This window comes from Athene noctua, unplaced genomic scaffold, assembly GCF_965140245.1.
Source record: "Athene noctua unplaced genomic scaffold, bAthNoc1.hap1.1 HAP1_HAP1_scaffold_45, whole genome shotgun sequence".
NCBI classification, from domain to species: domain Eukaryota; kingdom Metazoa; phylum Chordata; class Aves; order Strigiformes; family Strigidae; genus Athene; species Athene noctua.
The window spans coordinates 383,391-409,549 of record NW_027437541.1 but is presented as its reverse complement, the minus strand read 5'-3'; the positions used below and the strand labels follow the sequence as shown (position 1 = coordinate 409,549).

The window sequence follows — 26,159 nt, the reverse complement described above, 5'->3', positions numbered from 1 at the left end:
CGGCCCCGGGTGGTGAGATGTTCCTGTCCGCTGGCTGTGCCGTGGCGACGTGCCGGCCCCGGGTGGTGAGATGTTCCGGGCCGCTGGCCGTGCCGTGGCAACGTGCCGGCCACGGGTGGTGAGATGTTCCGGTCCGCTGGCCTTGCCGTGGCGACGTGCCGGAACCGGGTGGTGAGATGTTCCGGTCCGCTAGCCGTGCCGTGGCGCCGTGCCGGTCCTGGGTGGTGAGATGTTCCGGGCCGCTGGCGTTGCCATGGCGACGTGCCGGCCCCGGGTGGTGAGATGTTCCGGTTCGCTGGCCGTGCCGTGGCGACGTGCCGGTCCCGGGTGGTGAGATGTTCCGGGCCGCTGGCCGTGCCGTGGCGACGTGATGGCCCAGGGTATGAGATGTTCCGGTCCGCTGGCCGTGCCGTGGCGATGTACCGGCCCCGGTGGTGAGATGTTCCGGGCCGCTGGCCGTGACGTGGCGACGTGCCCGTCCCGGGTAGTGAGATGTCCCCGGCCGCTGGCCGTGCCGTGGCGACGTGCCGGTCCCGGGCGGTGGTGAGATATTCCGGGCCGCTGGCCGTGCTGCGGCAACGTGCCGGTCCCGGGTGGTGAGATGTTCCGGGCCGCTGGCCTTGCCGTTGCGACGTGACGGTCCCGGGTGGTGAGATATTCCGGTTCGCTGGCCGTGCCGTGGCGACGTGCCGGCCCCGGGTGGTGAGATGTTCCGGTCCGCTAGCCGTGCCGTGGCGACGTGCCGGTCCTGGGTGGTGAGATATTCCGGGCCGCTGGCGTTGCCATGGCGACGTGCCGGCCCCGGGTGGTGAGATGTTCCGGTTCGCTGGCCGTGCCGTGGCGACGTGCCGGCCCGGGGTGGTGAGATGTTCCGGTCCGCTGGCCGTGCCGTGGCGACGTGCCGGCCCCGGGTGGTGAGATGTTCCGGGCCGCTGGCGTTGCCGTGGCGACGTGCCGGCCCCGGGTGCTGAGATGTTCCGGTCCGCTCGCCGTGCCGTGGCTACGTGCCGGTCCCGGGTGGTGAGATGTTCCGGGCCGCTGGCGTTGCCGTGGCGACGTGCCGGCCCCAGGTAGTGAGATGTTCCGGTCCGCTGGCCGTGCCGTGGCGACGTGCTGGCCCCGGGAGGTGGGATGTTCCGGTCCGCTGGCCGTGCCGTGGCGACGTGCTGGCCCCGGGAGGTGGGATGTTCCGGTCCGCTGGCCGTGACGTGGCGACGTGCTAGCCCAGGGTGTTGAGATGTTCCGGGCCACTGGCTGTGCCGTGGCGACGTGCCGGTCCCGGATGGTGAGATGTTCCGGGCCGCTGGCCGTGCTGTGGTGATATGACGGGCCAGGGTGGTGAGATGTTCCGGGCCGCTGGCCGTGCTGTGGTGATATGACGGGCCAGGGTGGTGAGATGCTCCGGTCCGCTGGCCGTGCCGTGGCGATGTACCGGCCCCGGTGGTGAGATGTTCCGGGCCGCTGGCCGTGCCGTGGCGACGTGCCGGTCCCGCGTAGTGAGATGTTCCGGTCCGCTGGCCGTGCCGTGGCGACGTGCCGGTCCCGGGTGGTGAGATGTTCCGGGCCGCTGGCCGTGCCGTGGCGACGTGCCCGTCCCGGGTAGTGAGATGTCCCCGGCCGCTGGCCGTGCCGTGGCGACGTGCCGGTCCCGGGCGGTGGTGAGATATTCCGGGCCGCTGGCCGTGCTGCGGCAACGTGCCGGTCCCGGGTGGTGAGATGTTCCGGGCCGCTGGCCGTGCCGAGGCGACGTGCCGTTTCCGGGTAGTGAGATGTTCCGGGCCGCTGGCCGTGCCGTGGCGACGTGCCGGTCCCGGGTGTGGTGAGATATTCCGGTCCGCTGGCCGTGCCGTGGCGACGTGCTGGCCCCGGGAGGTGGGATGTTCCGGTCCGCTGGCCGTGCCGTGGCTACGTGCTGGCCCAGGGTGTTGAGATGTTCTGGGCCACTGGCCGTGCCGTGGCGATGTGCTTGTCCCGCGTGGTGAGATGTTCCGGGCCGCTGGCCGTGTCGTGGCGACGTGCTCGCCTCGGGTGGCGAGATGTTCCGGGCCGCTGGCCGTGCCGTGGCGACGTGCCGGCCACGGGTGGTGGATGTTCCGGTCCGCTGGCCGTGCCGTGGCGACGTGCCGGTGCCGGGTGGTGAGATGTTCCGGGCCGCTGGCCGTGCCGTGGCGACGTGCCGGTCCCCGGCGGTGAGATGTTCCGGTCCGCTGGCCGTGCCGTGGCGACGTGCCGGCCCCGGGTGGTGAGATGTTCCGGGCCGCTGGCCGTGCCGAGGCGACGTGCCAGTTCCGGGTAGTGAGATGTCCCGGGCCGCTGGCCGTGCCGTGGCGACGTGCCGGTCCAGGGTGGTGAGATGTTCGGGGCCGCTGGCCGTGCCGTGGCGACGTGATGTCCCAGGGTATGAGATGTTCCGGGCCGCTGGCCGTGCCGTGGCGACGTGCCGGTCCCGGGTGGTGAGATATTCCGGGCCGCTGGCCGTGCCGTGGCGACGTGTCGCCCCAGGGGGCTGAGATATTCCGGGATGCTGGCCGTGCCATGGCGACGTGCCGGCCCAGGATGGTGAGATGCTCCGGTCCGCTGGCTGTGCCGTTGCGACGTGCCGGACCCGGGTGCTGAGATATTCCGGTCCACTGGCCGTGCCGTGGCGACGTGCCGGTCCTGGGTGGTGAGATGTTCCGGGCCGCTGGCGTTGCCATGGCGATGTGCCGGCCCCGGGTGGTGAGATATTCCGGTCCGCTGGCGGTGCCGTGGCGACCTGCCGGCCCCGGGTAGTGAGATGTTCCGGTCTGCTGGCCGTGCCGGGGCGACGTGTCGTCCCAGGGGGCTGAGATATTCCGGGTCGCTGGCCGTGCCGTGGCGACGTGCCGGCCTAGGGTGGTGAGATGCTCCGGTCCTCTGGCTGTGCCATGGCGACGTGCCGGCCCCAAGTGCTGAGATGTTCCGGGCCGCTGGCCGTGCCGTGGCAACGTGCTGGTCCCGGTTGGTGAGATATTGCGGGCCGCTGGCCGTTCCGTGGCGACGCTCCAGCCCGGAATGGTGAGATGTTCCGGGCCTCTGGCCGTGCCGTGGCGACGTACCGGACCCGGGTGGTGAGATGTTCCGGTCCGCTGGCCGTGCCGTGGCGACGTGCCGGTCCCGGGCGGTGAGATATTCCGGTCCGCTGGCCGTGCCGTGGCGACGTGACGGGCCAGGGGGGTGAGATGTTCCGGGCCGCTGGCCGTGCCGTGGCGACGTGCCGGCCCCGGGTGGTGAGATGTTCCGGTCCGCTGGCTGTGCCGTGGCGACATGCCGGCCCCGGGTGGTGAGATGTTCCGGTCCGCTGGCCGTACCGTGGGGACACAATGACCTGTGGCAATGGGGTGGCCTGGGGCTGTGGTCCCATCACTCGAGGACACTGTGACCAGCGCCGAGGATGTCCCCTCACCCTCCCTGTGACACGAGTGCCCTGATGCAACCGGGGCGTGTCTGTGTCCCCCCTGTGTCCTGCCACAGCCACCCCGTCCCCACGCAGAGCCCCTTGCCCACCCCGGGCACCGCAGCGCAGCGCTGGCGGGTGACTCACGCAGCCCGTGACCTCGGCGAGGCGTATTTTTAGGCTCTCGTTAAAAAAGAAAGATAACGAGGAGTCGGGGGGGGACACGCACACGATGGAGAGAAGAACCAGGAAGGAGCCAATGACATGACAGGACAGCTTGGGGGGGGTCACGGGGCTGACAGCACTCCCACCCCAAAATACTCTCCCCCCCCCCAAGCCTCGTTAAGGCCCGGGAATAATTGCCTCCTTAAAGCTGGCTAATTGATTTTTGCACACTGATTAAATTAAAGGCTCTGCGGGAGCTGGGGTGGGATGCAGGGGTGATCGATGGGCTGCCAAGTGTCCCCTTGGTCCCCCCCCTTTTGGGTTGGTGGGCTGGGGTCTGTCCCCCGCTTGTCCCCTGGAGTCTGGAGACACCGCGCGGGTGTGACACAGGAAGGGGACGTGCCCCCAGGGTGGGATTGGGGGGTTGGGCGATGACCTCATGGACCCCATAAGTGCCACCAGGGTTGACACCACCTTGGTGTTGTCACCTGGGGCCACCAAAGCCCCGGCTGCGTGTGTGTGTGTGTGTGTGTGTGTGTGTGTGTGTGTCCCACCCTGTCCCCCCACGTGTCCCCCTCCCGTCCCTGTGTCCTTCGCTCACCCCCGGCGCTGGCGGCAGCTGTCACTTGCCATCGCGTCCTGCTGTCCCCGCCGAGGCTGATGGAGATGGCAGGCGGCGGAGCTGGCGCAGCCATGTGTCCCCGTGTCACGAGCCCGCCGGTGCTCAGCCCCCCGGGGACGGCTCATTTGTGTGGCTGTCACCCCTTAGCGTGGCCCGGCCGTCCCCGCGGTGGCACCCGTGGGTGCCCCATTGTCACCATGGCCTTTGCCACCGGCGGTGACATCCTGTCCTGCAACCCCGCGGTTGACCCCGATGGGTGCTCCTGGGGGGTGGGTGCTTGGCCACGCAAGTGTCACCCGGGCTGTCCCGAGGCGTGGGCGCCCGCAGAGCCCGACCCTCCGGGCGGGGAAACTGAGGCGGGTGGGAGGGAAGGGCCCTGGGTGTGCTCTGGGGACTGTCCCCCGTGGGGACACAGGTGACGGGTCCCAAGGGTGTCCCCAGCCGCCGGCTGCCGGGCTCGGAGGTGACGGAGCTCCGGCCCCCGTGGGTGCGGGGCCGGCGGCTGCTCGGGGCCGGGGGTGGCACCGCTTGGGCCCGTGGGGACAGGGCGTGGCTCGGGGTGACCGCGCGGGGACGGCCCACGCGGGTCGGGGGGGGGGACGGGACGGGGCCACGGAGGGATCCCCAGCGGTGGGGGGGTTCAGGGGGGCAGCCGGGGGCGGGGGGACCGGGGCCCCACGGAGACCCCGGGTCACGGGCGGGTGCGGGCGCGAGTGGCTGCGGGGGGGCGGGGGGCGCGGCAGAGGGGGCGTGTCCCCGCGCGGGGCGTGGGCGTGTCGGAGGGCGCGGTCGGGGCGGGAGGGGGCGTGGCCCGGTGACAGTGGGCGTGGCCTGGGCTGGAGCGGGGCGCACCGGAGCCAGCGGAGCGCAGCGGAGCGGCCACCGCCGCCGCCACCCCTGAGCCCCCCCGCGCCGCCGCCGCCCTGCTCCCCCCCACCGCCACCATTCCCGCCCCCGGCCGACAACGCGCCCCGGCCGGGCGGCGGCTCAGCCTGGGCCGCAAAACTTTACTGGCGGCCGCGGCGGGGGTGGTGATGGTGCTGGTGCTGGTGGTGCTCATCCCGGTGCTGGTGAGCTCCGCCGGTACCGACGGACGCTACGAGATGCTGGGGACATGCCGGATGGTCTGCGAGCCCTACGGCCCCGCCGCCGCACCCGCTCCGCAACCGGCCGAACGCGGACCCCTCCCGCCGCCTTCCACCCTGGTGCAGGGTCCCCAGGGCAAGCCGGGGCGACCGGGGAAACCGGGGCCGCCGGGACCACCGGGAGAACCGGGACCACCGGGACCGGTGGGGGCACGGGGTGAAGTGGGACGACCAGGACCACCGGGATTACCGGGACCAGGGGCTACGGGTGCCGTGAGTGCGGCAACCTACAGCACGGTGCCGCGCGTCGCATTCTACGCCGGCCTCAAGAACCCCCACGAGGGCTACGAGGTCCTCAAGTTCGACGATGTGGTCACCAACCTGGGCAACAGCTACGACGCTGCCTCCGGCAAGTTCACCTGCGCCATCCCCGGCACCTGCTTCTTCACCTAGCACGTCCTCATGCGCGGCGGCGACGGCACCAGCATGTGGGCCGACCTCTGCAAGAACGGCCAGGTAAGGGCTGGCCATCCCAGCTACCAGCCCCCCCGAGGGGACGGGAGATGTCACTGCCCCCCCAGCACCAGAGAAGGGCGCTGGGTGCTTCCTCAGGGTGCCCCGTCCTTTTCCCAGCCCCAGGGATGCACCCCCTGGGTGCTCCATCCTTCTCCTGGCCCCAGAGGTGAACCCTCAGTATGCCACATCCTTCTCCCAGTGCTGATGATGAGCTCTGGGTGCTTCCCCCGGGGAGCCCCGTCCTTTTCCCAGCCCCAGGGATGCACCCCAGGGTGCCACATCCTTCTCCAGTGGCAGTGATGGGCTCCGGGTGCATCTCTGGGGTGCCACGTCCTTCTCCCAGCTGCAGAGATGCACCTGCGGCGTGCCCTGTCCTTCTCCTGGCCCCATAGATGCATCCCTGGGGTGCTCCATCCTTCTCTCAGTGACAAGGATGGGCTCTGGGAGCTTCCACTGGTGTGCCCCATCCTTTTCCCGGCCCCAGAGATGTACCCCAGGATGCTCTGTCCCTCTCCCAGTGGCAATGATGAGCTCTGGGTGCATCCCCAGGGCGCCATATCCTTCTCCTGGCCATGGAGATGCACCCCAGGATGCCACATCCTTCTCCAGTGGCAGTGATGAGCGCTGGGTGCATCCCCAGGGTGCCCTGTCCTGCTCCCAGCTCCAGAGATGCATCCACGGCATGGCCCATCCTTCTGCCAGCCCTGGAGATTTGCCCCCAAGAGGCTCTGTGTTTTTCCCAGTAGCGATGATGGGCCCTGAGTGTGTTCCTGGGGTGCCCCATCCAACTCCCAGCCCCAAAGATGCACCCCAGGGGTGCCCCATCCTTCCTCCAGTAGCAGTTTTGGGCTCCGGGTGCACCCCCGGGGTGCCCCATCCTGCTCCCATGCCCAGAGATGCTCCCCCGGGTACCCTGTCCCTCTCCCAGCACTGGGGGCACACGCTGCCACCACAGCCAGGCTGCCCTGCCATGTCCCCAAGGGTCCCCTTGGTCCTTTCCTTGGCCCCACAGACGTGCCCTGTCATGCCTCTGGGGTGCCTTGGGGTGTCCCCACAGTGTCCCCAGGGTGTCCTGCCCTCCCCGGCGGGGACAAGGCTCCTCCACAGGGGACAGTCCCTGGAGGGGGCAGCTTCTGCCCCAATTGTGGGGTGCAGCCCCCCCGGCCCAGAGCCAGTCCTGCTGCCGCTGGGTGAGGAGACATGTCCTCATCCCGTCCGGGCTGCGAGGGGACACCATGGGGGGACACCCCGAGGCTGGCTCCGTCCCTGTCCCCCGCCCCACTCCGGCATCCCCCCCAGACCCCGTCCATCTGAAAATCCTCCCAATCCCGAGACCCTCCATCCCCGCTGTTTTCGGGTGATGTCCATAGCGCTGCCCCTTTCTCACACTGTGTCCCCCCCAGCCATGACCTGAGGCCCAAGACGTGGTCGTGACCCCCAAAACGTCACCTGAGCTCAGTTCCCTTGGGTGTCACCACAACCGGCATCCTCACCGGGATTCATCCCACCCCGCTCCCACTTCCCGTCTTCTCCCAGCATCCAGCCCTGTGGTGCATCCTTATCCTGAGGATGTACGACACCAAATGAACCCAAACTTGCGTTATCAACCCCCAAAAACAACTGGGGGGGGCGGGAATTGGGAGTCCTGTCACGGCCACAGCACTTCACCCCTCGGCTCTTAAAACCCCTGAGCCGGGAGGGCAGCAGAGGCAGAAGCCGCTCAGCTTTTTTTCTCCATCCAAACAGTTTAATTTTTTTTTTTTTTTGTGTGTGTCCCCCACTCCAGTCCCAAATTTTGGAGGGTCCTGGCGACGCTTGGCACCCCTGGCTCTTTCTCCCAAGCAGCATCTGTGTAACTCCGGACTGAGCATCCCCAAAAAAACACCTCAACCCCTTATTCCTCCACAAAAGTATTTTTGGGGACACCCCCAAACCTTCCTGCCTTCTCCTGCCCTCCACTGAGCTCTGACCCCCCCAGCCTGGTGGGGGATTGATGCACCCGGACGCTCCTGGATGAATTTCCAGAAGCTACGGAGCCCCTCGACAAGAGGAACTGCACTTGGTCGGGCGCGCGATGCAGCTTAATTAACTGGTTGTTAATTACTAACGAGGTATCGCCGCTCCAATATTTATAAAGAAGCGGCTCGGGAGGCAGGGGAGCGTTTCAGCGGGCTGGCTCCAGCGGGAGAGTTTCAAAAAGGTACCCCAAAAATACCCCCAAAAATGAGAAAATTGGGTTAATTAGGGATTTGTTACCAAAAATGCTCCATCCCTGGCAAAGCTGGGGGGTCGGGGGTTGCCGGGGTGTTTCCTGGTAGACAGGGGTCGATGCCAGCCTCCTCCTAGGGAATTATAACTCGGGGGTGTCCGTCTGACCCCCCCACTTTCCTCTGGGCGCTGCTGGTTCTGGGCACAGCCCCTCACCCTGCATCGGGGCTGGAGTTAATGAGAGCCAGGGGAGCCCCGGCGCTGGGAGGGAGCTGCTCCTGGTGGTTAATTAGCATTAATTATTCTTATTTGTATTAGCCCATAGACAGGCGAGTGGGGCAGTGGGGTGGGGGCGGGTGCTGGACGGTTGGACGGACGGACGGACGGGGTCGGAACGGGGCGGTTCTGGGGTCCCCGTGGTGGGGGTGACTGTGGCCCCGGCTGCCTCGTGTAGCCAAAGGCCTGGGGAGGGGCACAGCCCCGGGGGGGTCCCTGTGGTTGGGGGCCTGGGGACAGTCCCCAGGGGGGACCCCCTTGCTGGGGGGGGATTCTGGGGGCACCCAGTGTTGTGCCTGGGAGCCCAGGGGGCCACCTGCTACTGCCCCCAAGGGTGCTGGGGGGCACCCACCGCCATGCCCAGAGGGGTCCGAAGGGGGGCACCCACTGCTGCGCCTGGGGGTGCTGGGAGGGCACCCGGCATATGTCTGGGGGTGCTGGGGGGCGCCCGCCACTACACTTGGGGGTGCTGGGGAGCGCCCACAGCCACACATTGGGGTCCTGGGCCACGGTGGCCGTGGCACGTGGGGCACATGGTGTCCCCGAGGCACCGAGCGTCACCGCGAGCAGCTCAGCCCCGCTGCCCCCTGTCCCCCTGCCAGCCCAGGGCCCTGGGGCGCAGCCGGCCACGTCGGGGACCATCCCAGTGACCCCAGGGCTGGTGACACCCCCCAGCAGTGTCACCGGGGTCAGTGACAGCGGCTGCAGCAGAGCCAGCTGCGGGGGCTGGGGGCCATGTCCCCCCCATGGTTCCCACCCCCCGGGGCTGCGCCAGGCTGTGGCACGGAGAAACTGAGGCACAGAGCAGCACGAGGGGGATGAGACCATCCGAGGGGGGGACTTGGTGGCAGCCCCCACTTCCTCTGCCACCGTGGTGCCGGGAGCGGCTCAGGCCAGCCTGGCGCTGCCATTTGTCTTCCCTGGTTAGCGCGAAGGGCTGGCGGGCACGTGGTGACGAGGCAGCTCCTTAACGAGGGAAGATGGATGGCACTGGGCGGCTCTGGCTGCAGGGGGAGGGACACGATGGCAGCAGAGCCCGGCACCAAAAAGCTTCCCCTCGTTCTCCCTCCCCCCTGCTTCTTCCTCCCTCCTCTTCCTCAGCATGACCCTCTGTGAGGCAACACCCCCCGGAGATTGGGACACTGTGACCCCCTGAGATTCACCGGGTGTCCTCCCCCAGGGATGGGGACCCTCGTGGTGGCGGGTTATACACAGGGTGAATATTAACAGGGTGATAGTGTTGGTGATGGCACGAGGGATACGGCTGCGTGGGTGAGAGCACGGGACCACCTGCTGGGACATCGGTAGGTTCCAGAGTTAACAGTGTCTGAGCACGCCATCGCAGGCTGCCTGTCGGCTCGGGGAGATGAGGAGAGGACCCTCCCCACCCAGCGTGAGCCAATTAAGAGCCCATTGTTGTCGGTTGTAATTAGGAGCATCTTCTCCCCAGCGCGTCGCTTTTGCATTTATTTCATTTGGGATTTTACCTGCCGGCTTGTCGCTGTCACCCAGCGCTGCGCGATCTCCCGGCAAGGCGCCGGCGGAGATTTGATTACCCAAATAATTCTGGAGTGGCAGCAGGCTCCAGCCACGGAACTTCTTTGCCAGGCAGTTACGGCACCTCCGGCTCTGCCGGCACCTCCCGGCCTTGTCCTCTGGCACGGAGGAAATATTTCTCGGGGGGAGCATCCCGCCCCCCAGCAGGCTGGGATCAGGGTGAAGAGCGAGGCTTGTTTTGGGGGGATTTGAGCTCAGCCTCGCTACACGCTCATGGCCCACAGGGAGCTCATGGGAAGATGTGCAGGAGAATCAGGTTGGTTGGGGCCGGGCTGGGCTTGGAGACGCAGTCCTGTGTCCGAGCCGGGGTCCCACATCTGAGCCACGGTCCTGTGTCCGAGTCCAGAGTCGGGGTCCCAGCTCTGAGCCACGGTCCCGCAGCTGCACTAGGTCAGGGTCCCGTGTCCGAGCCGGGGTCCCACATCCAAACCCGGAGATGGGGTCCCGTGTCTCAGCCGTGGTGCTGCATCCGAACCCAGGGTCGGGGTCCCGTGTCAGAGCTGTGGACTCACATCCAAACCCGAGACGGGGTCCCGTGTCTGAGCTGTGGGCCCGTGGCTGAATCTGAAACCGCGGCTCCATGTCTGAGCTGGGTCCCACATCCCCATCGGGAGACGGGATCCCGTGCCTGAGCTGTGGTGCTGCACCCCAGTCCGGAGCCCTGGTTCCGTGTCCGTGCCGGGGTCCCCCCCGTGCAGACCCAGGGCTGGGGCCCCGCCTCCGAGTCGTGGTGCCACACCCGAGCCTGGGCCTGTGGCCCCAAACCCAGCGCCAGGGCCCCAGCTCGGAGCCTGCCCGGTCAGGGAGAGGCTCCGGGCGGTGCTGGGGGCAGCCCCCTCCATCCGTGGTGCGTCACCCGTGGGGGGGGTCAGGGCACCCCACGCTGCCCCGGAGCTGGCGGGCGCTCTCCCTGGCTGCGGCTGAGCCGGGACCCCGGGTGTCCCGTGGGACCCGGGGTAGAGCCGTGCCCTGAGCCGGGTAACGCGGGTGTCCCCTGCGCAGGTGCGGGCCAGCGCCATCGCGCAGGACGCCGACCAGAACTACGACTACGCCAGCAACAGCGTCATCCTGCACCTGGACGCGGGGGACGAGGTCTTCATCAAGCTGGACGGGGGCAAAGCCCACGGCGGCAACAACAACAAGTACAGCACCTTCTCCGGCTTCATCATCTACTCGGACTGAACCCGCACCCACAGCGTCGCCCCACGGCCCCCCGGCCCCACGGCATCGCCCCATAGACCTCCAGCCCCACGGTATCCCCCAAAGACCGCCCAGCCCCACAGCGTCCCCCCACTGCCGCCCAGCCCTAGAGCCTCCCCTTTGCTACTGTCCAGCCCCACGGCATCCCCCCACAGCGATCCAGGCCATGTGCGGTGCCCCAAACCCCCCCTTTCCCATTAGCTCACCCCACAGCTGCTAATTCAAGGCTGGGGGCCCGCAGGGGGCTGGGGACCAGCAAGAGGCTGGGGGACCCCCCTGCGCTGCCCCACTGTGCCCCCATCCCCTGGCTGTGCTCCCCGCTTGGCCCCGTGGTGCCCCACTCCTCGCTGCCTCCCCACGCTCGGGGCAGTGCCGGGGCCGGGGGTCCCTGCTGGCGTGTATATATGTACAGGACGCGCAGATGTCTATACGGGTGCCCCCCCTGTCCAGCCCCGTGCTGGGGGGCTGCGCTGGGGCAGGGGGGAGATGCCTTGCTGCCTGACCCCAGGGCTACCCCATGGTAAAGCAGAGCTGTGACCTCTCCCCGTCTGCTGTCTGTGTCCCCGCGTGGGGCAGAGCCAACATCCCCCAGCCCAGGGACAGGGTCCACCTGCCACCCCCCCAGTCGACCCCGCTTGGCTTCCTGAACTGGCCCGGCCGGGGGTGCCGGGAGAGGCTCCCCTGTCCCCAAGCGCTGGCGTCTTCTCTGCCACCTCCAGTGCAGACAGTGGGGGTGCCACCGCCACCATGTCCCTGACCCAGAGCCCAGGTGGCCCCATGAGGGGTGTCCCCTCAGGTACATGCGTCCTCACTGCAGGGGGGAGGACGTGGTCCAGCCCTGCAGAGCCATGAGGACCCTCTGACACGGTCACCTGTCAACGCTGCTTCGGTGCAGGCAGCGATTCATAGAAACAGACTCTACAACTGGAGTAGAGTTACACAGCAGGTATGTTTGTATGTTTACTCCGGCCGGGGTGCAAGGGGATTTCTCTGCAAAGCTTTCACCCCCACAGCACATTTTACCAAAAACTTACCAAGTGTGGATATCCATATTCATTGGATTACACAATACAAATATCCATGTGCATGAGTGAGGCTGGGTTGGCTCTAGATGCTGGTGTCAGCAGTTGATGTTCTCTGCCCATTGCCTCCTGGTGGGTGTCTCTGGGGTCTGTTGGAGGAAGGCTCACAGTCCTCCTCACCTTGTACTTTTCCTTGGAGCATATGCAGATTCTCTCAGGCAATATCTTGAACAACAAGAGTGGTTTTCAGCTGGTTTACCAACTCTATCTTACCTAAAAGCACCAGTAGATCAGTTTCTACTGCCGATACGTGGCTGTCTACCCACTACAAAGACTCAACTTGTCAGAACCCATCTGCTTTCCAAGGACATGGCTCCTATTTTTGCCAAACATAGTAGTTCTTGGTAAGTTTCCACAGAAAATGCTTTGTTTAGATGCACACAGTAGCCTTTGGTAAGCTTCAACAGAACAGTCAGGGCAAGCAGGATTCTTAAGCAATATTCAGAAATTATTTTAAGTTGCTCTAAGCTGTTATAAGTAAATCAGTTTCAAAGCACGGGATCATTTCCTTGTATCAGCAGGACGCCGCCCAATTCGATGAGCCCCTGCGGTGGGGTCAGAGGACAGGAGACGCTGGGGCCCCCTGGGTGGCCCTGGGGACAGGGTGCACGGGTGGGTGGGTGTCCCCCGGCGGTACCGGGGCTCGTTTCTCAGCACCAATTCCCCGGGAGCAGCAGCGGCCGGGCAGCGGGAGCTGCTCAGGGCCGGGGCTGTCAGCTCGGAGCTGGGAGGAGAAGGCTGCCGCTGCGGCTCGCTGTGGCAGGCAGCAGGCGGCGACCCCGCGCCCCTCAGCCCTGCCGGGCCCTTGGCTGGGCTCTCTCCGCTGGACAGCGCTCGGGCCGCCGGTTCTCCCGGCCGCAGGGGGCCGCCACGGCCGGGACGGCGACGGGGAGGGGGGAAAGATGGCGGCCAGGTCGGGGCCGCGGGACTACCGCTCCCATGGTGCAGCGCGCCGGGCGGACAGCCAATGGGAGGGCGAGGCGGGAAGAGCGGCCAATGAGGAGCGAGGACGTGAAGAGCGGCCAATGAGGAGCGAGGGCGTGAGGAGCGGCCAATGAGGAGCGAGGGCGGGGCCTGCGCGGCCGTTGGCAGCGGAGCGGCGGGAGGGTCCGTTGAGGCGTTGGGTGCACGGGGGGGAGGAGCGGGAGCGCGGGGGGCAGGTCTGGGGCCCTGGGGGCAGGTCTGGGGCCCTGGGGGCAGGTCTGGGGCCCTGGGGGCGGGTCTGGGGCCCTGGGGTGGGCGGGCCGGGGCTCGGAGGGGTGGGGAGGGCTGGGAGTGCCTGCGGGGCCGGGGGAGGCGGTGTGGGGGGCCGGGGGCCTTAGGAAGGGCCTTGGGTGGGCAGAACGAGGGGCCCGAGGGAGGCTGGGGGGGCTCGAAGGTGGCAGCGTGGAGGGGGGGGCGGGCTACAGAGGCCCGAAGGGGAGGGGGTGGGACGGCGTCCCTGGAGGGGGCGGGCAGGGCTGTGGGAGGGGGTTGTGGGGGCCTGAAGGGGGTGTGGGGCCGTGAGAGGGGCTGCAGGGACCAGAGGGGGGTGTAGGCCGGGGGGGACGGGGCTGAAGGGGTCGGGCCGTGGGCGGGTGTTAACGGCAGCTCTGGGGGCACCAGCGGGGGTCAGGACAGGGAGGGGGTGCGAGGCCTTGCCCAGCTGTGGGCTCCCCTCCACCCCCTCAGCCTCAGCTGACCCATTCCCCCCCACCCCCCACAGTGCGTGAGGCCCTTGGGACGTTGGAGCCCGGTGCTGTTGTTCTCCAGGCAGTGCCGCGCCCCCATCGCAGCACCCCCCTGTCACCATGATGCTGGGGCCCCCGCCCCAGGAGGGCTCTGTGGCTGTTGTGGTGCGTGTGCGGCCCCGCGCTTCCTGTGAGCGAGAGCGGGCCGCACGCCCCGTCCTGCATGTCGTTGACCAGCACATCCTCGTCTTCAACCCTGAAGAGCACAGTGGCCCCCCCAGCAGTGTGCTGCCCACTCACGGGCCCAAGCACCACAGCAAGGACCTGAAGTTTGTCTTTGACCGTGTTTTTGGGGAGGGGGCCACGCAGGAGGAGGTGTTCCAGCACACCACCCACGCGTTGTTGGACAGCGTCCTCAATGGCTACAACTGCTCCGGTAAGACCCGGAGGGTCCTCCTTTGATCAGAAACCCAGAATAATCCAGGATAATAAAGATCTTGAAGCTCCTCCTGTCCAACCACAAACTTCACACTGACCGTTCCCGACTCCACCAGATCCCTCAGTGCTGGCTCAGCCCGACTCTTCAACCCCTCTAGGGATAGGGACTCCCCCCCTGCCCTGGGCAGCCCATTCCAACGCCCAACAGCCCCTTCTGCAAAGAAAAACGTCTAAAATCCTTGCAGGAGCTCCTGTCCCATCTGCTCCCAGGCAGGGTGGACTCAGTGGAGCTGTTCATTTATTGTGGAAGCCCTAAGCAGCTGGGGATATGAGGGTACACAACAGCAACACGCAAACATGCAGCCTGAAACTTGGTGCTGGCACCAAGCTGGTGTGACTGTGAGTGTGATCGGGACAGGGACGATCCTGACATGGAAATGTCGAATCTCCCCCTGGGGAGCAATGAGGAGAAGCAAAACCTGAATAAGAGCAACTTCTGGAGTCACAGGATGGTTTGGGTTGGAAGGAACCTTGAAAGATAATCCAGTCCAACCCTCCTGCGATGGGCAGGGACATGTGTCACTAAATCTGGTTGTCCAAAGCCCCGTCCAACCTGGCCTTGAACCCTGCTGGGGGGGGGCAGCCACAGCTTCTCTGGGCAGCCTGTGCCAGGGCCTCACCCCCCTCACAGGGAAGAATTCCTGCCTTACGTCCAGTCTAAACCTGCCCTCTGTCAGTTAAAAGCCGTCGCCCCTTGTCCTGTCACTGCAGGCCCTGGTAAAAAGTCTTTCTCCGACTTTCCTACAAGCCTCTTTCTATACATTGAGAGGCCTCAGTAAGGTCTCCCCGAGCCTCCTCCTCTCCAGGCTGAGCACCCCCAGCTCTCAGCCTCTCCCCGCAGCAGCGCTGTCCCAGCCCTCAGACCGTTCCCGTGGCCTCTGGCCCCGCTCCCACAGGTCCATGTCTGTCCTGTGCTGGGGACCCCAGAGCTGGACGCAGGGCTCCAGGGGGAAAAGGATTTGTGGAGAGGAAATGGTGAGGAGGGACCTGGCTGGGCTGGAAAAGCAGGAACAGTGGGAGGATGAAGACAGAGGAGTGCAAAGTCTCCCAAGTTGGGTCTGGGGCTGCATCTGCAGGGACATTTCTAGCTCAGACAGAGATGTAGGTAGACTGGATGCAGGTAGAGTTGAGGATTTCCAAAGGAGGGCTCCAGAGATGAGCCAAGGGCTGGACAGAGAGGGGAGACTGAAGGAGATGGGTCTCTTCTCCCTGGAGAGGAGAAGAGTCCGGGGCGAACCTCATCAGTTTTTGAGGACTTAAAGGGCAGCTTTGGAGAGGATGGGGGCTCTCTGGTCACAAGTTGAAGACAAGGGGCAGCAGGGACATGTTGAACCAGGAGAGGTTTCATCTCAGTAGAAGACATTTTTTACAGTGAGGACATTCACTGGCACAGCCTCCCCAGGGGCATAGTGGAGTCCCAAGGGCTGGGGGTGTTCAAGATGCCATTGGACAGGGTGCACGATGATCTCATCTGGGCTCCCCTTCCCACAAAAGCTCAGACCAGACGATCTCTCCAGGTTCCTCACAGCCTGGGTGTGCTGTGGTTCTGTGATGCTGGGGGCCACAGCGGTGCTGGAGGGGATGGAGGTGGGCGTTGGGGCAGAAATGAGGCTGGGCAGGTGCTTTCCAGGCATTCTGAGGGACAAGGATGACATGCTCTCCGCTCTGCTAGGGTGGGAAGGATGGCGAGAAATCAGGTGGATCTGTGGCGCAAAGAGCCCCTTGCTTTTGCCATCCCTTCGCAGCCTGAATCGCGGTGAGGGGCAGAGCTTTGGGAGGATGCTGGGTTTGGGAGCGGGATCTGGGGTGAAGCAGACACATCTTGGGGTGCTTTGGGGTTTGCCGTGCCCCTTGTGAGCATGCCGCAGGCTGGCAGCTCTGTAAAGCCAGGTCTGAAAGCTCCTTGCTGGGTCTGAAAGCTCCTCGCCTGCCGCCGCAGCCCCCCGTGCTGTTGGCAGGCTGTCAGCAGACGAGCGGCTTAACGAGCACATCACTTGTGTGAGGCAGCACCGTGCGGGAGAGGCTGCTCTCCTGTCTAATCATGTGCCGGGCCGGGCACTGGGACCGGAGGATGCTATTCCTGGCTCTCCGGCATGCTCTGCGAGCTGCTGAAGGCTGCCTCTGTCACTGTGCCCACCTGGCAGGCACGTCTCGTGTCTCTATCTGCATAAAATAACTCCAGGATCCTCAAACGAGAGTTGCCAAGCCCCGAGTGCTGCTATTGGGGGGATGGGCTGAGGCTCTCTGGGTTAGTGTGTCCTGCTCTGATGGTGATGCTTCAAAGAGTGTTGAAAGGGGGGGTGGGGGGGTGAGATGAATTACCAGGTCTGGAAGAAGAAACGCCTTCTGGGGAGAGGTGGGGGAATGGGGCTGCTCGGCTTGTTAAAAAGAAGGTTCAGGGGTGACTGGAGCATCCAAGCACGTGATGGTTTGGGGACTCGTTCTGTCTCTGCTAAATGAGAGAGGCTGCAGTGAGAAAAAAAACTGCACTGAGGGGTCGAGTGGCAAACGCGGAGGGGAATTGGCTTTGGCTTCTCTCTGCAAAGGCTGTGAGCAGCCCCCGCCGCAGGGGTTGCTGCGGGAAGCTCTCCTCTCCGGCAAGGAGTGCACTTACCGCAGCTCCTGTTAATTAACGATCGTTGCAACCCTCCACCCTTTCTCTTCCCAGTGTTTGCCTACGGTGCGACAGGAGCAGGGAAAACCTACACCATGCTGGGCTCGGAGGAAAGCCCTGGCATCATGTACCTCACCATGGTGGAGCTGTACAAGAGGATCGAGGCCAGGAAAGAGGAGAAGAGCTGTGAGGTGCTCGTCTCCTACCAGGAGGTACGCCGCGTCCGAGCCGGGTCCCCTCCTGCCTCCGGGTCACCGTGACTGGGACCTGGGGTTGATCCAGACCCTGCAGTGCCACACTCAGGGTACCCGCTGCACTGACAGCTGTGCCCGGTGTCCCCAGGGCAGCCTTAGAGCTTGGCTGGAAGCAGGCTCACCCACCCAGTTTGGAGAACTGGTGCTGCTGGTTTCTCCCACCTGGAGCCTGGGGCATTTTCTGCTCCTTGCCGTGGTCCCCGAGCGACGAGGGCTTCCTGGCTTTGGAGGAGTGGTGGCGCGGTGACTTGCCAGTGAAGCCCTCCCAAGCTCTCCTCTGCATTGAGAGCCCCCTCAGCTGCTCTTGGTGTAACGAGGCCCCAGAGGTGGCATCGGGGGGACACCAGGTTGTGCGTGACACTGGGGCACAAAGTTCCTCTCCCTGCTCCCCGTTGGGTAACCAAACCTCAGCCTTCCGTGGCGTTCCCTGCTCCAGGTGTACAACGAACAGATTCATGACCTGCTGGAGCCCAAGGGCCCTCTGGCCATCCGGGAGGATCCTGAGAAAGGAGTCGTGGTTCAGGGTCTCTCCTTCCACCAGGTGGGTAGAGAAATGGGCACAAGGTCTGGGCACCGCTGCGCCTGCACCAGTTCTGACAGCGGATGCGTGTCCCGGGGCCGTGGGGGGTGTGAGGGCGCGGGGGTGCCATCTGCGCGGCTCCTGGCGGACAGCAAACGCCACCCTGAGCTGAGACGAGCCCCGCGGAGCTGCAGGATGCCTCAGCCTACGCCGCCGTGGCTGCTGGGTGCTGGGTTGTCTCGGTGCTTGCGTACGGGCTGCGCTGACGCCCGCCCTCTGCCCGTTCTCTCCCAGCCCGCGTCGGCAGAGCAGCTGCTGGAGATGTTGGCCAACGGCAACAGGAACCGGACGCACCATCCCACCAACGCCAACAGCACCTCCTCCCGCTCGCACGCCATCTTCCAGGTGAGGGCTGCGGGTTGCAGTGTCGCTCGGGATTTGTGCTGAGAAGGGGGCGAGGGAGCCAGCCTGTGCCAGGACCCGGGGTTCCTGCCCCTGCTCCTGCTGTGCCACAGGAAAAATCGGTGGGTCCTGGCCCTGAGAAGAGAGGTGTGGGTCTGGGCAGGCCAGTAGCCAGCACTGCAGCAGGACAGCACACACTGGTCACGCTGGTGGCCACGTCTCCCAGACAGCCCCAGACTCCCAGCTTGGTGTTAGGGGTCCCAAGGGCTGAAATTTCCCTTTGTGCTTTTGTCTCTTGTCAACTCAGCGTGTGGGAGCTGCACCTAAAACCTTCCTCAGAGCAAAGGGGCCGCGTATCGCTGGCTCCTGCTTGTGCCTCCCCCCAGGTGCCGCAGGCAGGCAGTCTGCTCCGTCGTGTCTCCCCCGGCTCTGAGCCGGGAATTCCGCTCCCCCGGGGCTCTGTGAATTTGCTCCCCGGTTTCTCGGTGCTCTCCTACACAAACCTGCCAGTTGATTTCAATTCCAGCCAGGCCCTTCCCCGAATTAGCAGGGCCGTCACGGCTGCGTGGGGAGACAGAGGGCTCTGACTGCAATTTCATTCTGAACCTGGTGCCTTGCCCGTTGCTGCTTGCAGGGGGAAGTCCAGGTGTCTGGATGCTTTCCCAGCCGGGCTTGTCACTGGGTGCTGGATTCCCGCCTGCCGTGAATCCATGAGCTGTGCTGGAACTCTGCCCTGCCCGGCAGGCAAACCACAGTCTGGTGAGGATGCAGGATCGGTTACCAGCCTCCAGCATCTATCTCTGTGGCACCTCCAGGCCATGCAGGAGCCGCTCCTGGGGGGCTGAGGGGGTTCCAGGGCGGTGGGGGAAGTGTTTGCTCCTCCTGGGAGATCTTGAGAGATGCTGAAGGGGAAGTTACGGAGCAGTGCTGTGGGTGACTCTCAGTGGCTGTGTCCCTCCTCGCCTGCACCAGCTGGGAACTGGGCTGGGCACCGCCAGCCCTGCTTGGATGCCTCCCTGGGGCACTGCGAGGCTGTGTCTGGGGGCTTGCAGCCCCCACTGGCATCTGAGATTTCTGGAAAAACCCACAGTCGGAGTCAGGGCTGGGGCTGCCACCGTGCATGAGCACATCCTGGATGATGCCAGGGCTTTGGGTTGGGGTGTTGCCCTTTGGGGACGCGACCAGCTGTACCCCACTCGCTCACCAAGTGCAGGAGACGCTGATTATTTTCCGCAGCTCTGTCCCATCTTGCGAGATCCCTTCCGTGGCTTTGCTGCTCAAGTCATCGCCGAGTTTTTGCTTGTCTTCTCAGCATGCCGGGCCCCTCCTTTCCTGCCGCTCAATCTCACGCCTGCGTGATCCGCTCCGCCATCGTTTCACAAACATTGAAACCGGTGATGCTGGCTCCAACCAGCAGCCCCACGAGCCTGGTGGAGCTGCAGCCTCACCCACCTCTGTCCTCGCAGATCTACGTGAAGCAGCAGGACTGCACTGGCGGCCTCACTGGCGACCTGCGAGTGGCCAAGATGAGCCTGATCGACCTGGCAGGCTCGGAGCGAGCTTCGGTCGCCAACACCAAGGGAGAGCGGCTCCGGGAGGGCGCCAACATCAACCGCTCGCTGCTGGCCCTCATCAACGTCATCAACGCCTTGGCTGAGGCAAAGGTAACGCTGCTCCTCGCGTGGCCCCGCCGGGGTGGGCGGGTGAGCGCGGTGTCCTCCGGGGATGGTTCTGCCCGCGCGGTGAGGGTGGCAGCCTGGGCTGGGCTCCGAGAGGTGCCGTGGGATGAGGGTGGCCGCGCCCTTGCGGCACAGATTTGGAGCTGAGCAGAGCCTTGATCTCTCGGTACAGAGCAGGAAAAGCCACATCCCGTACCGGGACAGCAAGCTCACACGCCTGCTGAAGGACTCCATCGGCGGCCACTGCCGCACCATCATGATCGCCGCCGTGAGTCCCTCCGTCCTGGCCTACGAGGACACCTACAACACCCTCAAGTACGCCGGCCGGGCCAAGGAGATCAAGGTGTCGGTGAGGATCTGGCGTTGCGGCGGTGATCTGCTCTGTGTTTGGGAGCGGCTGGGGATGGCTGGGAAGGAGCCTGGTTTGTGGGGGGGGAGGTTAGTGGGTGCCTCCCTTATCCAGCTTGAGTTTTCCAGCCCTGGGGGTGCCGCTCTGGGCAGACAGCAGCGGATGAAGCTGCAGACAGTGTGTGCCCTGTCTTCGTGTAAAGCTCCTCAGCCCAGCACCCAGAAAGGCTTGTGACTGCGGCAGCAGGTCCCTGAGCGCAGCTCCTGTCCACTGCAGCCACCCTGGGGCTCCCTGGGGAGCCTGGAGGAGGCTGAGCAGCTCCAGCACTGGGAGAGAGGTACGTGCAGCCCCAGTGCTGCTTTAACCTCTGCCTTGGCCCTGTCTCTGCAGCTGAAGAGCAACGTGACCAGCTCTGACGGCCACGTTAGTAAATACGCCGTCACCTGCGAGCGGCTGAGAGCGGAGGTGAGATGCTGGCGGGGAGGGGAGGGCTCTCGCTTTAGCTGTGGTTTGCTGGGGACGTGGAGCTCTGAGCTCCTGGGCTCGTGAAACCATCTGAGCAAGAGCTGATCCTTCCTCGCAGGTGGCAGATCTGCGGGCGAAGCTCCGGGTCTATGAGGACGCTGCCCGGGAGTCACAGAACCAGGCTCTGGCGCCGCTGGCTCCCTCCGGCTTCCCAGAGGGGCTGCCCAGGTGAGGCTGGTGGGGAGCAGGGACAGAGCTTGGTGGGACCTCCTGGTGTGCCCCGAGCCTGTGGGGTTTTAGTGCTGGTCAGAGCCCAGGTGTCCATTAGAAAGCAGAGGAGCTTCTTTACTGGTGTGCACGTCACCTCGACTGGGCTCGGGGGCAGTTATGAGCGTGGCAGAGCACAGTGCACAAAGCTGGGCTGCAAAGGCCTAATCCTCTTCTCCTTGATCCATCCCAAAACTTCTTGGGCAAAGTGACAGCTTCCCCAGAGGATCTTCTCTGGCTCAGTGGCTGCTTCTCTGCCTTCTGCAGGTTGGAGGAAGCTGTCCCACAGACCAGCGTGGCTCAGAGGAGTGATGGAGAGCAGCAGGAGCTGGGAGCTGGACAGTCTGTTGGGATGCCAATGGAGCTGGAGGAGGAGGTGAGAGAAGGGGTGCTGTGATGAGTGGGGCCTGGTGGGGGGCTCACATACCCTCGTGGGGTACCCTGGGCGCGCTGGGAGAGGGCAGGAACTCACCCGGTCCACGGGCTCCTGGCTCAGCGTGTGGGGGGCTGTGGACTGCTGGCAAAACCCCTTAACTTCCCAGCTAACGGGGAATTTGGGGAACAAACTCAGCTCGGAGATGGGCTAATGCTGCGCTTTTGGGTGATTGCTCCAGGCTCCAGAGGAAAGGCCTCCCAGCAGCCCCAGAGCAGCCCACCAGACAGACGTCCAGCTGGAAGGGAAGACACCAAGGTGCCTTCTGCAGGGGTTGTCTGGCAGCCGGGCAGAGACGTGAGTGTCCTCGTGTCGTTCCCACATGTTGCTTCCTCATGTTTTGCCTGCCCACCCTCCTGTTGCATCCTGTAGCCATCCTAAGGGCTGTCCAGAAGGACGTGGGACCAGGTCTTTGTCTGCAGATGACAGCCGGCCCTGTAAAATAAGGGATTTGGCTCCTGGAGATCTAATCCCATGGGATAGTCTCTCCTGGAAATGCAGCAGTGAAGGTTTCCAGGCACAGCCACCGTGTGAGCCTTAAGTGCGCGTTGTTAGTCCTGAAATTACCTCTGCGAAGTCTTTCCTCTTGACGCTGCTCCCCCGGGCCCTGCCCTGGCAGGGCTCCCGTGGCACCATCTGCTGATGTCTCTGCCCCAAGCATCTTGGCAGAATGAACCTCTTTGGAAAGGCCTCTTGAGGGAGGCTGGCCTTGACGTGTGCCTGGATCTGTCTGCCTCTGCCGGAGCTGACAAGTGTCTGAAGCCCGGCAGAGCCTGCAGGTGCCGTTTTGTCCCTGTAACTAACAGGTAAACACACAACTCACAGCTCGGGTTGTCCAGGAAGAGATTTACAACTTGGGTATCTCTCGACTTCAGTTTGCCTCTCTTGCCCCAAAACTCTGCTAACAGGCTCTGCCCCGCCCAAGGAGGTGTCTCAGAGGTGACGCTGGTGCTGCTGGGCCTCCGTTACTGGTGACGCTGGCTCACGCTCGCCTGCTAACTGGTTCTTGGGTCTGTCTCTCTCTGTCCCAGGCTCCTGGCTGCCGTCCTGAACGTTGCCCGAAAGCAATACGCCCTCCTGAAGGCTGCCGCCCTCCTCACTCCTGCCATGGTCTCCGAATTTGAGGACCTGGAGCGCCTGGTCAGTCAGGAGGCTGGTGTAAGCGGGGAGCAAGCCACGTCTGCAAAGGGAGCCACAGAGATCGGCGGGGCCAGCCCTGCCCAGAGGATGCAGCAGGGCTGTGAGGGTGAGAAGCTGGGGCCGTCGGTGCTGCCCCCTCTCTTTTGTCTCGGTGTGCGCTGGAGGAGCCGGTGGCGGGGGGGCAGCTCCCAGCTGTGGGCACAGGGCAGGGAGATGAGTTTCTCCTGACTCCTCCTGACGTGGCACCCAGCGGGTTCTGCCCAGAGCGGCTGCAGCCTCGCTTTGTAGAGCGACTGGGGCTGGCCAGCACCGCCGGGAGCCCGGGGCACGGCCGGAGCCAGGAGCAGCCCTTGTCTCCGGGGAGCTCAGCATGTGTGTGCGAGTCAGCATAAACGTGAGGGATATTTCTGCTCCTGGAGACCAAAACAGCAGTTCTGATCCTCATTTGTCCTCCTCTTGTTTACTCCTCCATGGAACATTTGTCCCAGCCAGCCTGGCTGTAGCCTCCCAGCCGGCAGCCTGCATCTGACCAGGGCTGAGCTCTCCCTCCTCATCCTCAGGGCCGATGCACGATGCCCATAGCGAAGCCGTGGGCTCTGCAGACCCTGTGTTCCGGGCACAGACCGGGCGTTGCCGCAGGGCACTTGCTTTGGGCCCAGCCTGATGCCTTTAGGATTAGTTGTGCTGGCTCTTTTCCTCTCGGTTTAAGGTGGTTTGATGGAAACACCCGCTGGCAAACGGCTGCTGTAGGGCTCGCTGGGCTGACCTCCGCCGAGCTGTGACGGGGGGCTGTGAGGGGGATGCCCCGGGCTTTGCGGGTGCCTGGGAACTGCAGACAAGGAGGTGACTCTGTTTCTTCTCTGCTCCTTCAGCCCAGGTGTCTGTCGCCGTGCCCAGCACCCCCGGGATGAGTGGCACCGTGCAGCGCTTGCAGGACCTCGCTGCCCCCTGCAGCCCCACGTCGGTGGCTCCTGGCCCGATTAAGAGGAGGGGGACTACAACAAGTCACATGTCCCCGGTGTCATCGGCTGCCCAAAACCGCCGCACGCTGCCTGCTGTGCCCGTTCACAACCTGAACGAGACTTTTGAGGTCTCCAACAGCAGTGGTTCACCCAGCGTGGCCGAGGCAGCTGCCTCCAGCCTGCCAGAATTCTCCATCTGGGAGAGCGTCCAGAGCCACCTAAACAAGCAGGACGGCCCCGTCGTGCCCCAGTAAGTGCTGGCCTGGGGGGGTTAACTGTGGTTTTGGGGCTCCCCCCTCCACGATCTTGCTGTCTGGGTGAATCCTCCGTGGATCGCTGCAGCTCTGCTAAGGGGGGAGACTGGGCAGAAAACACTCAGCCTGCAGACAGGCAGCCAGCGGTCCGAGCTCGTGTGTGAATCGCTGTCAAAGATATAAAAAACATTCCAAGGAAATCTATTTCTCCCTTTGGGGCCCTTCTGGAGCCCCGCGTGCTGGCTGGGAAGCAGGTGGGGCCTCACCTCTGCTCCCAGAGAGGTTGGAGCGAGGGTTGGGACTGCACACTCTGGGGTTTTGCGTTTTATTGTTTAGTTGGTAGTTTGGGGTTTTTTATTGCCGGTGCTTCAAAGGGGCTCTGGATTTTCCAAAGCTCTGTGAATCTGTGAGAGCATCCAAAGGCAGAGATGGGCATGGCCTTGGTAACGCAGGACACCCCGAGGTCTCCCCGTCTCCTCCTGCAGCTCTAGGAAATGGTTCCTACCGAGGGAACTGGGGACACTGAGGTCCAGGGGAACAGCCCGAGCACCTCAGGGAGCAGCAGTAGCCAGGCGGCTGACGCCTCCTGTGCCGCTCTCCTGAGGATTTACCCCTCTTGGAACGGTTTTCCCCTACAAAACCGGGCAGGTTTCCTGTGACTCCTGTTCCCTGCGGGCGGATGGTGTTGGCCTGGCTGCCTCGCAGCCTCACGAGAGCGGGCACTAACTCCCTTCTCCTTGGCCGCAGAGCCTGTGCCCCGGTGTCTGCCGTGAAGGGTTCCTCCATCCCCAGGCCCTCCGTGGTCTCCAAAGCCCCTGCGCAGAAGCGGAGGCGAGTGGAGAGGTGAGGCAGCCGCCGGCCCCCCGTGCCCCAGAGCGCCCCGCGCAGGCAGCAAGGGCTGGCAGCTGCCTGGGGCTCGAGCCCCCGTCCCTGCCTGCGTCGGCCCCACCTCACCTGTGACACGTGGGGACGCGGGGGGGCTCCGCCCTGAGCCTCGCGGGTTTAAAACGGCCCCTTTCTCTCCACAGCGCTGCTCCCCCCACCCTGGGTGGGCTCCAGAGCTGCAGCACCCCGAGATCTGCGCAGCCCTCCCGCGCCCCTCCGCTCCCGGGCAGGCGCCTGGGGAAACCCTCTGCCCGCAGCACCACGGGCTGCAAGAGCGTTCCCTGCGGCAGGGCAGGCACCAAGCGGGCGCTGGACCAGCCCCCTTCCGGGTCAGGTGAGGAAAATACCTCGAACTGGGAGGTTTGCTGCTGGTGGAAGATGCTCTTTGGGGTTTGCTGCTTCCTGGCTGTAGCCAGAGCCTCGGGGAAGGCTGGTGGGTGCTTGGGGAGGGGCAGAAAGGAGGAGGGGGCTGGCAGCACCTGGATCTCTGTCGGGGCGGGGGGGGACGGGACCTGGGTTTGCTGCTTTTACCCAGCAGCTGCCTAATGCACTTCCCTCCTCTTTCCATCCTCAGAGCATCCTGCGGGCCCTCTCTCCTGGAAGGGCAGCAGAAGGACCACCAAAGAGCTCGTGGCCCTGGGCAGTGCCCCCCCTGCTCCCACCCCCCAGCCAATGAAGCTCTTATGCTGATGGCTCCTGCACCCAGGATCCCCGGCAGTGTCCCAACCCAGGTGCCAAACTTCTTCCTTTCTCTCGTAGCCCTGTCCCACCCTTCCTGCAGCCACACAACAATTCCTGCAGCCCTTCTTGTACCCCTGCAGTCACCCCCAGCCCCCTCCTGTTCACCGTCCCAGTTACGTCCCCTGTCGTATCATACTAAGAAATAACATGTATTTTTAATAAACCTTTTTCGTTTCCAACCAGAGGGGAGAGGGGAGACGTGCGGCTGTTTCTTCTCGCCTCCCCCTCGCCCAGGGAGCTGGGATGGGGAAGCAGCTCCCGTCTGAGCGGGCCTGGAAAAGGCCCTTGCTCGTGGGGGTGGGCTCTGTCGGGGCTTCCCCCATCTCCCATCATCCCCGGGACCCCGTGGGTGCCTTCTGCCCCCTCTGCTGTGCCCGGGGGGCTCTGGGGCGCTCGCTCCGTGTCCCAGAGTGCCGGCAAGCACCGGCTGCTGCTGCTTTGCGGGGCGAAAAGTGTTTCTGCTACAACCCCATGGCCACCATCCCTGTCTCCGTGTGACGCTGGGGGCTCCTGGCTCCAGCCGCCTGCACAGCAGAGAGCTCCCCGCATCCCTACCTGGGGACCACACCTGTCCCCCGACACCCCTGCGACCCCCTTTCCTGCCGTGCCAGGGCACGTCTGGCCACGGGCACATCTGCTTGCCTGCCCCAGCTCCTCGTAGCCACCCCCAGAGGTGACCAAGCGTGGTGGGAGCAGGACGGGGAGGGAGGACCCAGCTGCGGGTGTGCTGCTGTCCCACAGGGACCGGGGTCACCGGCTCCTTCTGCACTACTTCCCTGCCTGGCAGCGGCTGATCTCGCCTTTGTCTTCTCAGAGCGTGGAAGCTTCTAATTAACACTTGCAGCCCGCTCCCAATTCGTTTGTCTCATTAAGGGGGGCCGGGGAGGAGGAGGGGGAGAG

At 64.7% G+C, this 26,159-nt stretch overlaps 2 protein-coding genes across 3 annotated transcripts; both read left to right on the top strand.

The window, feature by feature from the left end:
• The first annotated feature begins 5,116 nt into the window (after nucleotides 1-5,116).
• On the top strand, nucleotides 5,117-11,585 carry LOC141954965 (C1q-related factor). 2 transcript variants are annotated; one of them, XM_074895056.1, is made up of 2 exons: nucleotides 5,117-5,803; nucleotides 10,847-11,585. In XM_074895056.1, exons 1-2 carry the CDS (start codon nucleotides 5,750-5,752, stop codon nucleotides 11,024-11,026), a joined length of 234 nt encoding a protein of 77 aa, XP_074751157.1. In that variant the 5' UTR covers nucleotides 5,117-5,749; the 3' UTR covers nucleotides 11,027-11,585. Both variants share the same exon structure in this region; 1 of them encodes a protein (XP_074751157.1).
• Nucleotides 11,586-13,872: 2,287 nt separating this feature from the next.
• LOC141954969 (kinesin-like protein KIF18B) lies at nucleotides 13,873-25,433 on the top strand. Its single transcript, XM_074895059.1, has 15 exons — nucleotides 13,873-14,232; nucleotides 16,963-17,120; nucleotides 17,599-17,703; nucleotides 17,977-18,087; nucleotides 19,551-19,748; nucleotides 19,936-20,112; nucleotides 20,503-20,577; nucleotides 20,696-20,805; nucleotides 21,112-21,220; nucleotides 21,459-21,574; nucleotides 22,309-22,523; nucleotides 23,290-23,629; nucleotides 24,381-24,476; nucleotides 24,662-24,852; nucleotides 25,093-25,433. Exons 1-15 carry the CDS (start codon nucleotides 13,917-13,919, stop codon nucleotides 25,206-25,208), a joined length of 2,433 nt encoding a protein of 810 aa, XP_074751160.1. The 5' UTR covers nucleotides 13,873-13,916; the 3' UTR covers nucleotides 25,209-25,433.
• The last annotated feature ends 726 nt before the right edge of the window (nucleotides 25,434-26,159 follow it).

Bases quoted from the DNA above. Each gene is read 5' to 3' on its own strand.
- LOC141954965 (XM_074895056.1), top strand. From the start codon at position 5,750: ATGCGCGGCGGCGACGGCACCAGCATGTGGGCCGACCTCTGCAAGAAC. The intron at 5,804-10,846 runs GTAAGGGCTGGC...TCCCCTGCGCAG, and splicing joins ACCTCTGCAAGAACGGCCAG to GTGCGGGCCAGCGCCATCGC.
- LOC141954969 (XM_074895059.1), top strand. From the start codon at position 13,917: ATGATGCTGGGGCCCCCGCCCCAGGAGGGCTCTGTGGCTGTTGTGGTG. The intron at 17,121-17,598 runs GTACGCCGCGTC...TCCCTGCTCCAG, and splicing joins TGCTCGTCTCCTACCAGGAG to GTGTACAACGAACAGATTCA. The intron at 21,221-21,458 runs GTGAGAGAAGGG...TGATTGCTCCAG, and splicing joins CAATGGAGCTGGAGGAGGAG to GCTCCAGAGGAAAGGCCTCC.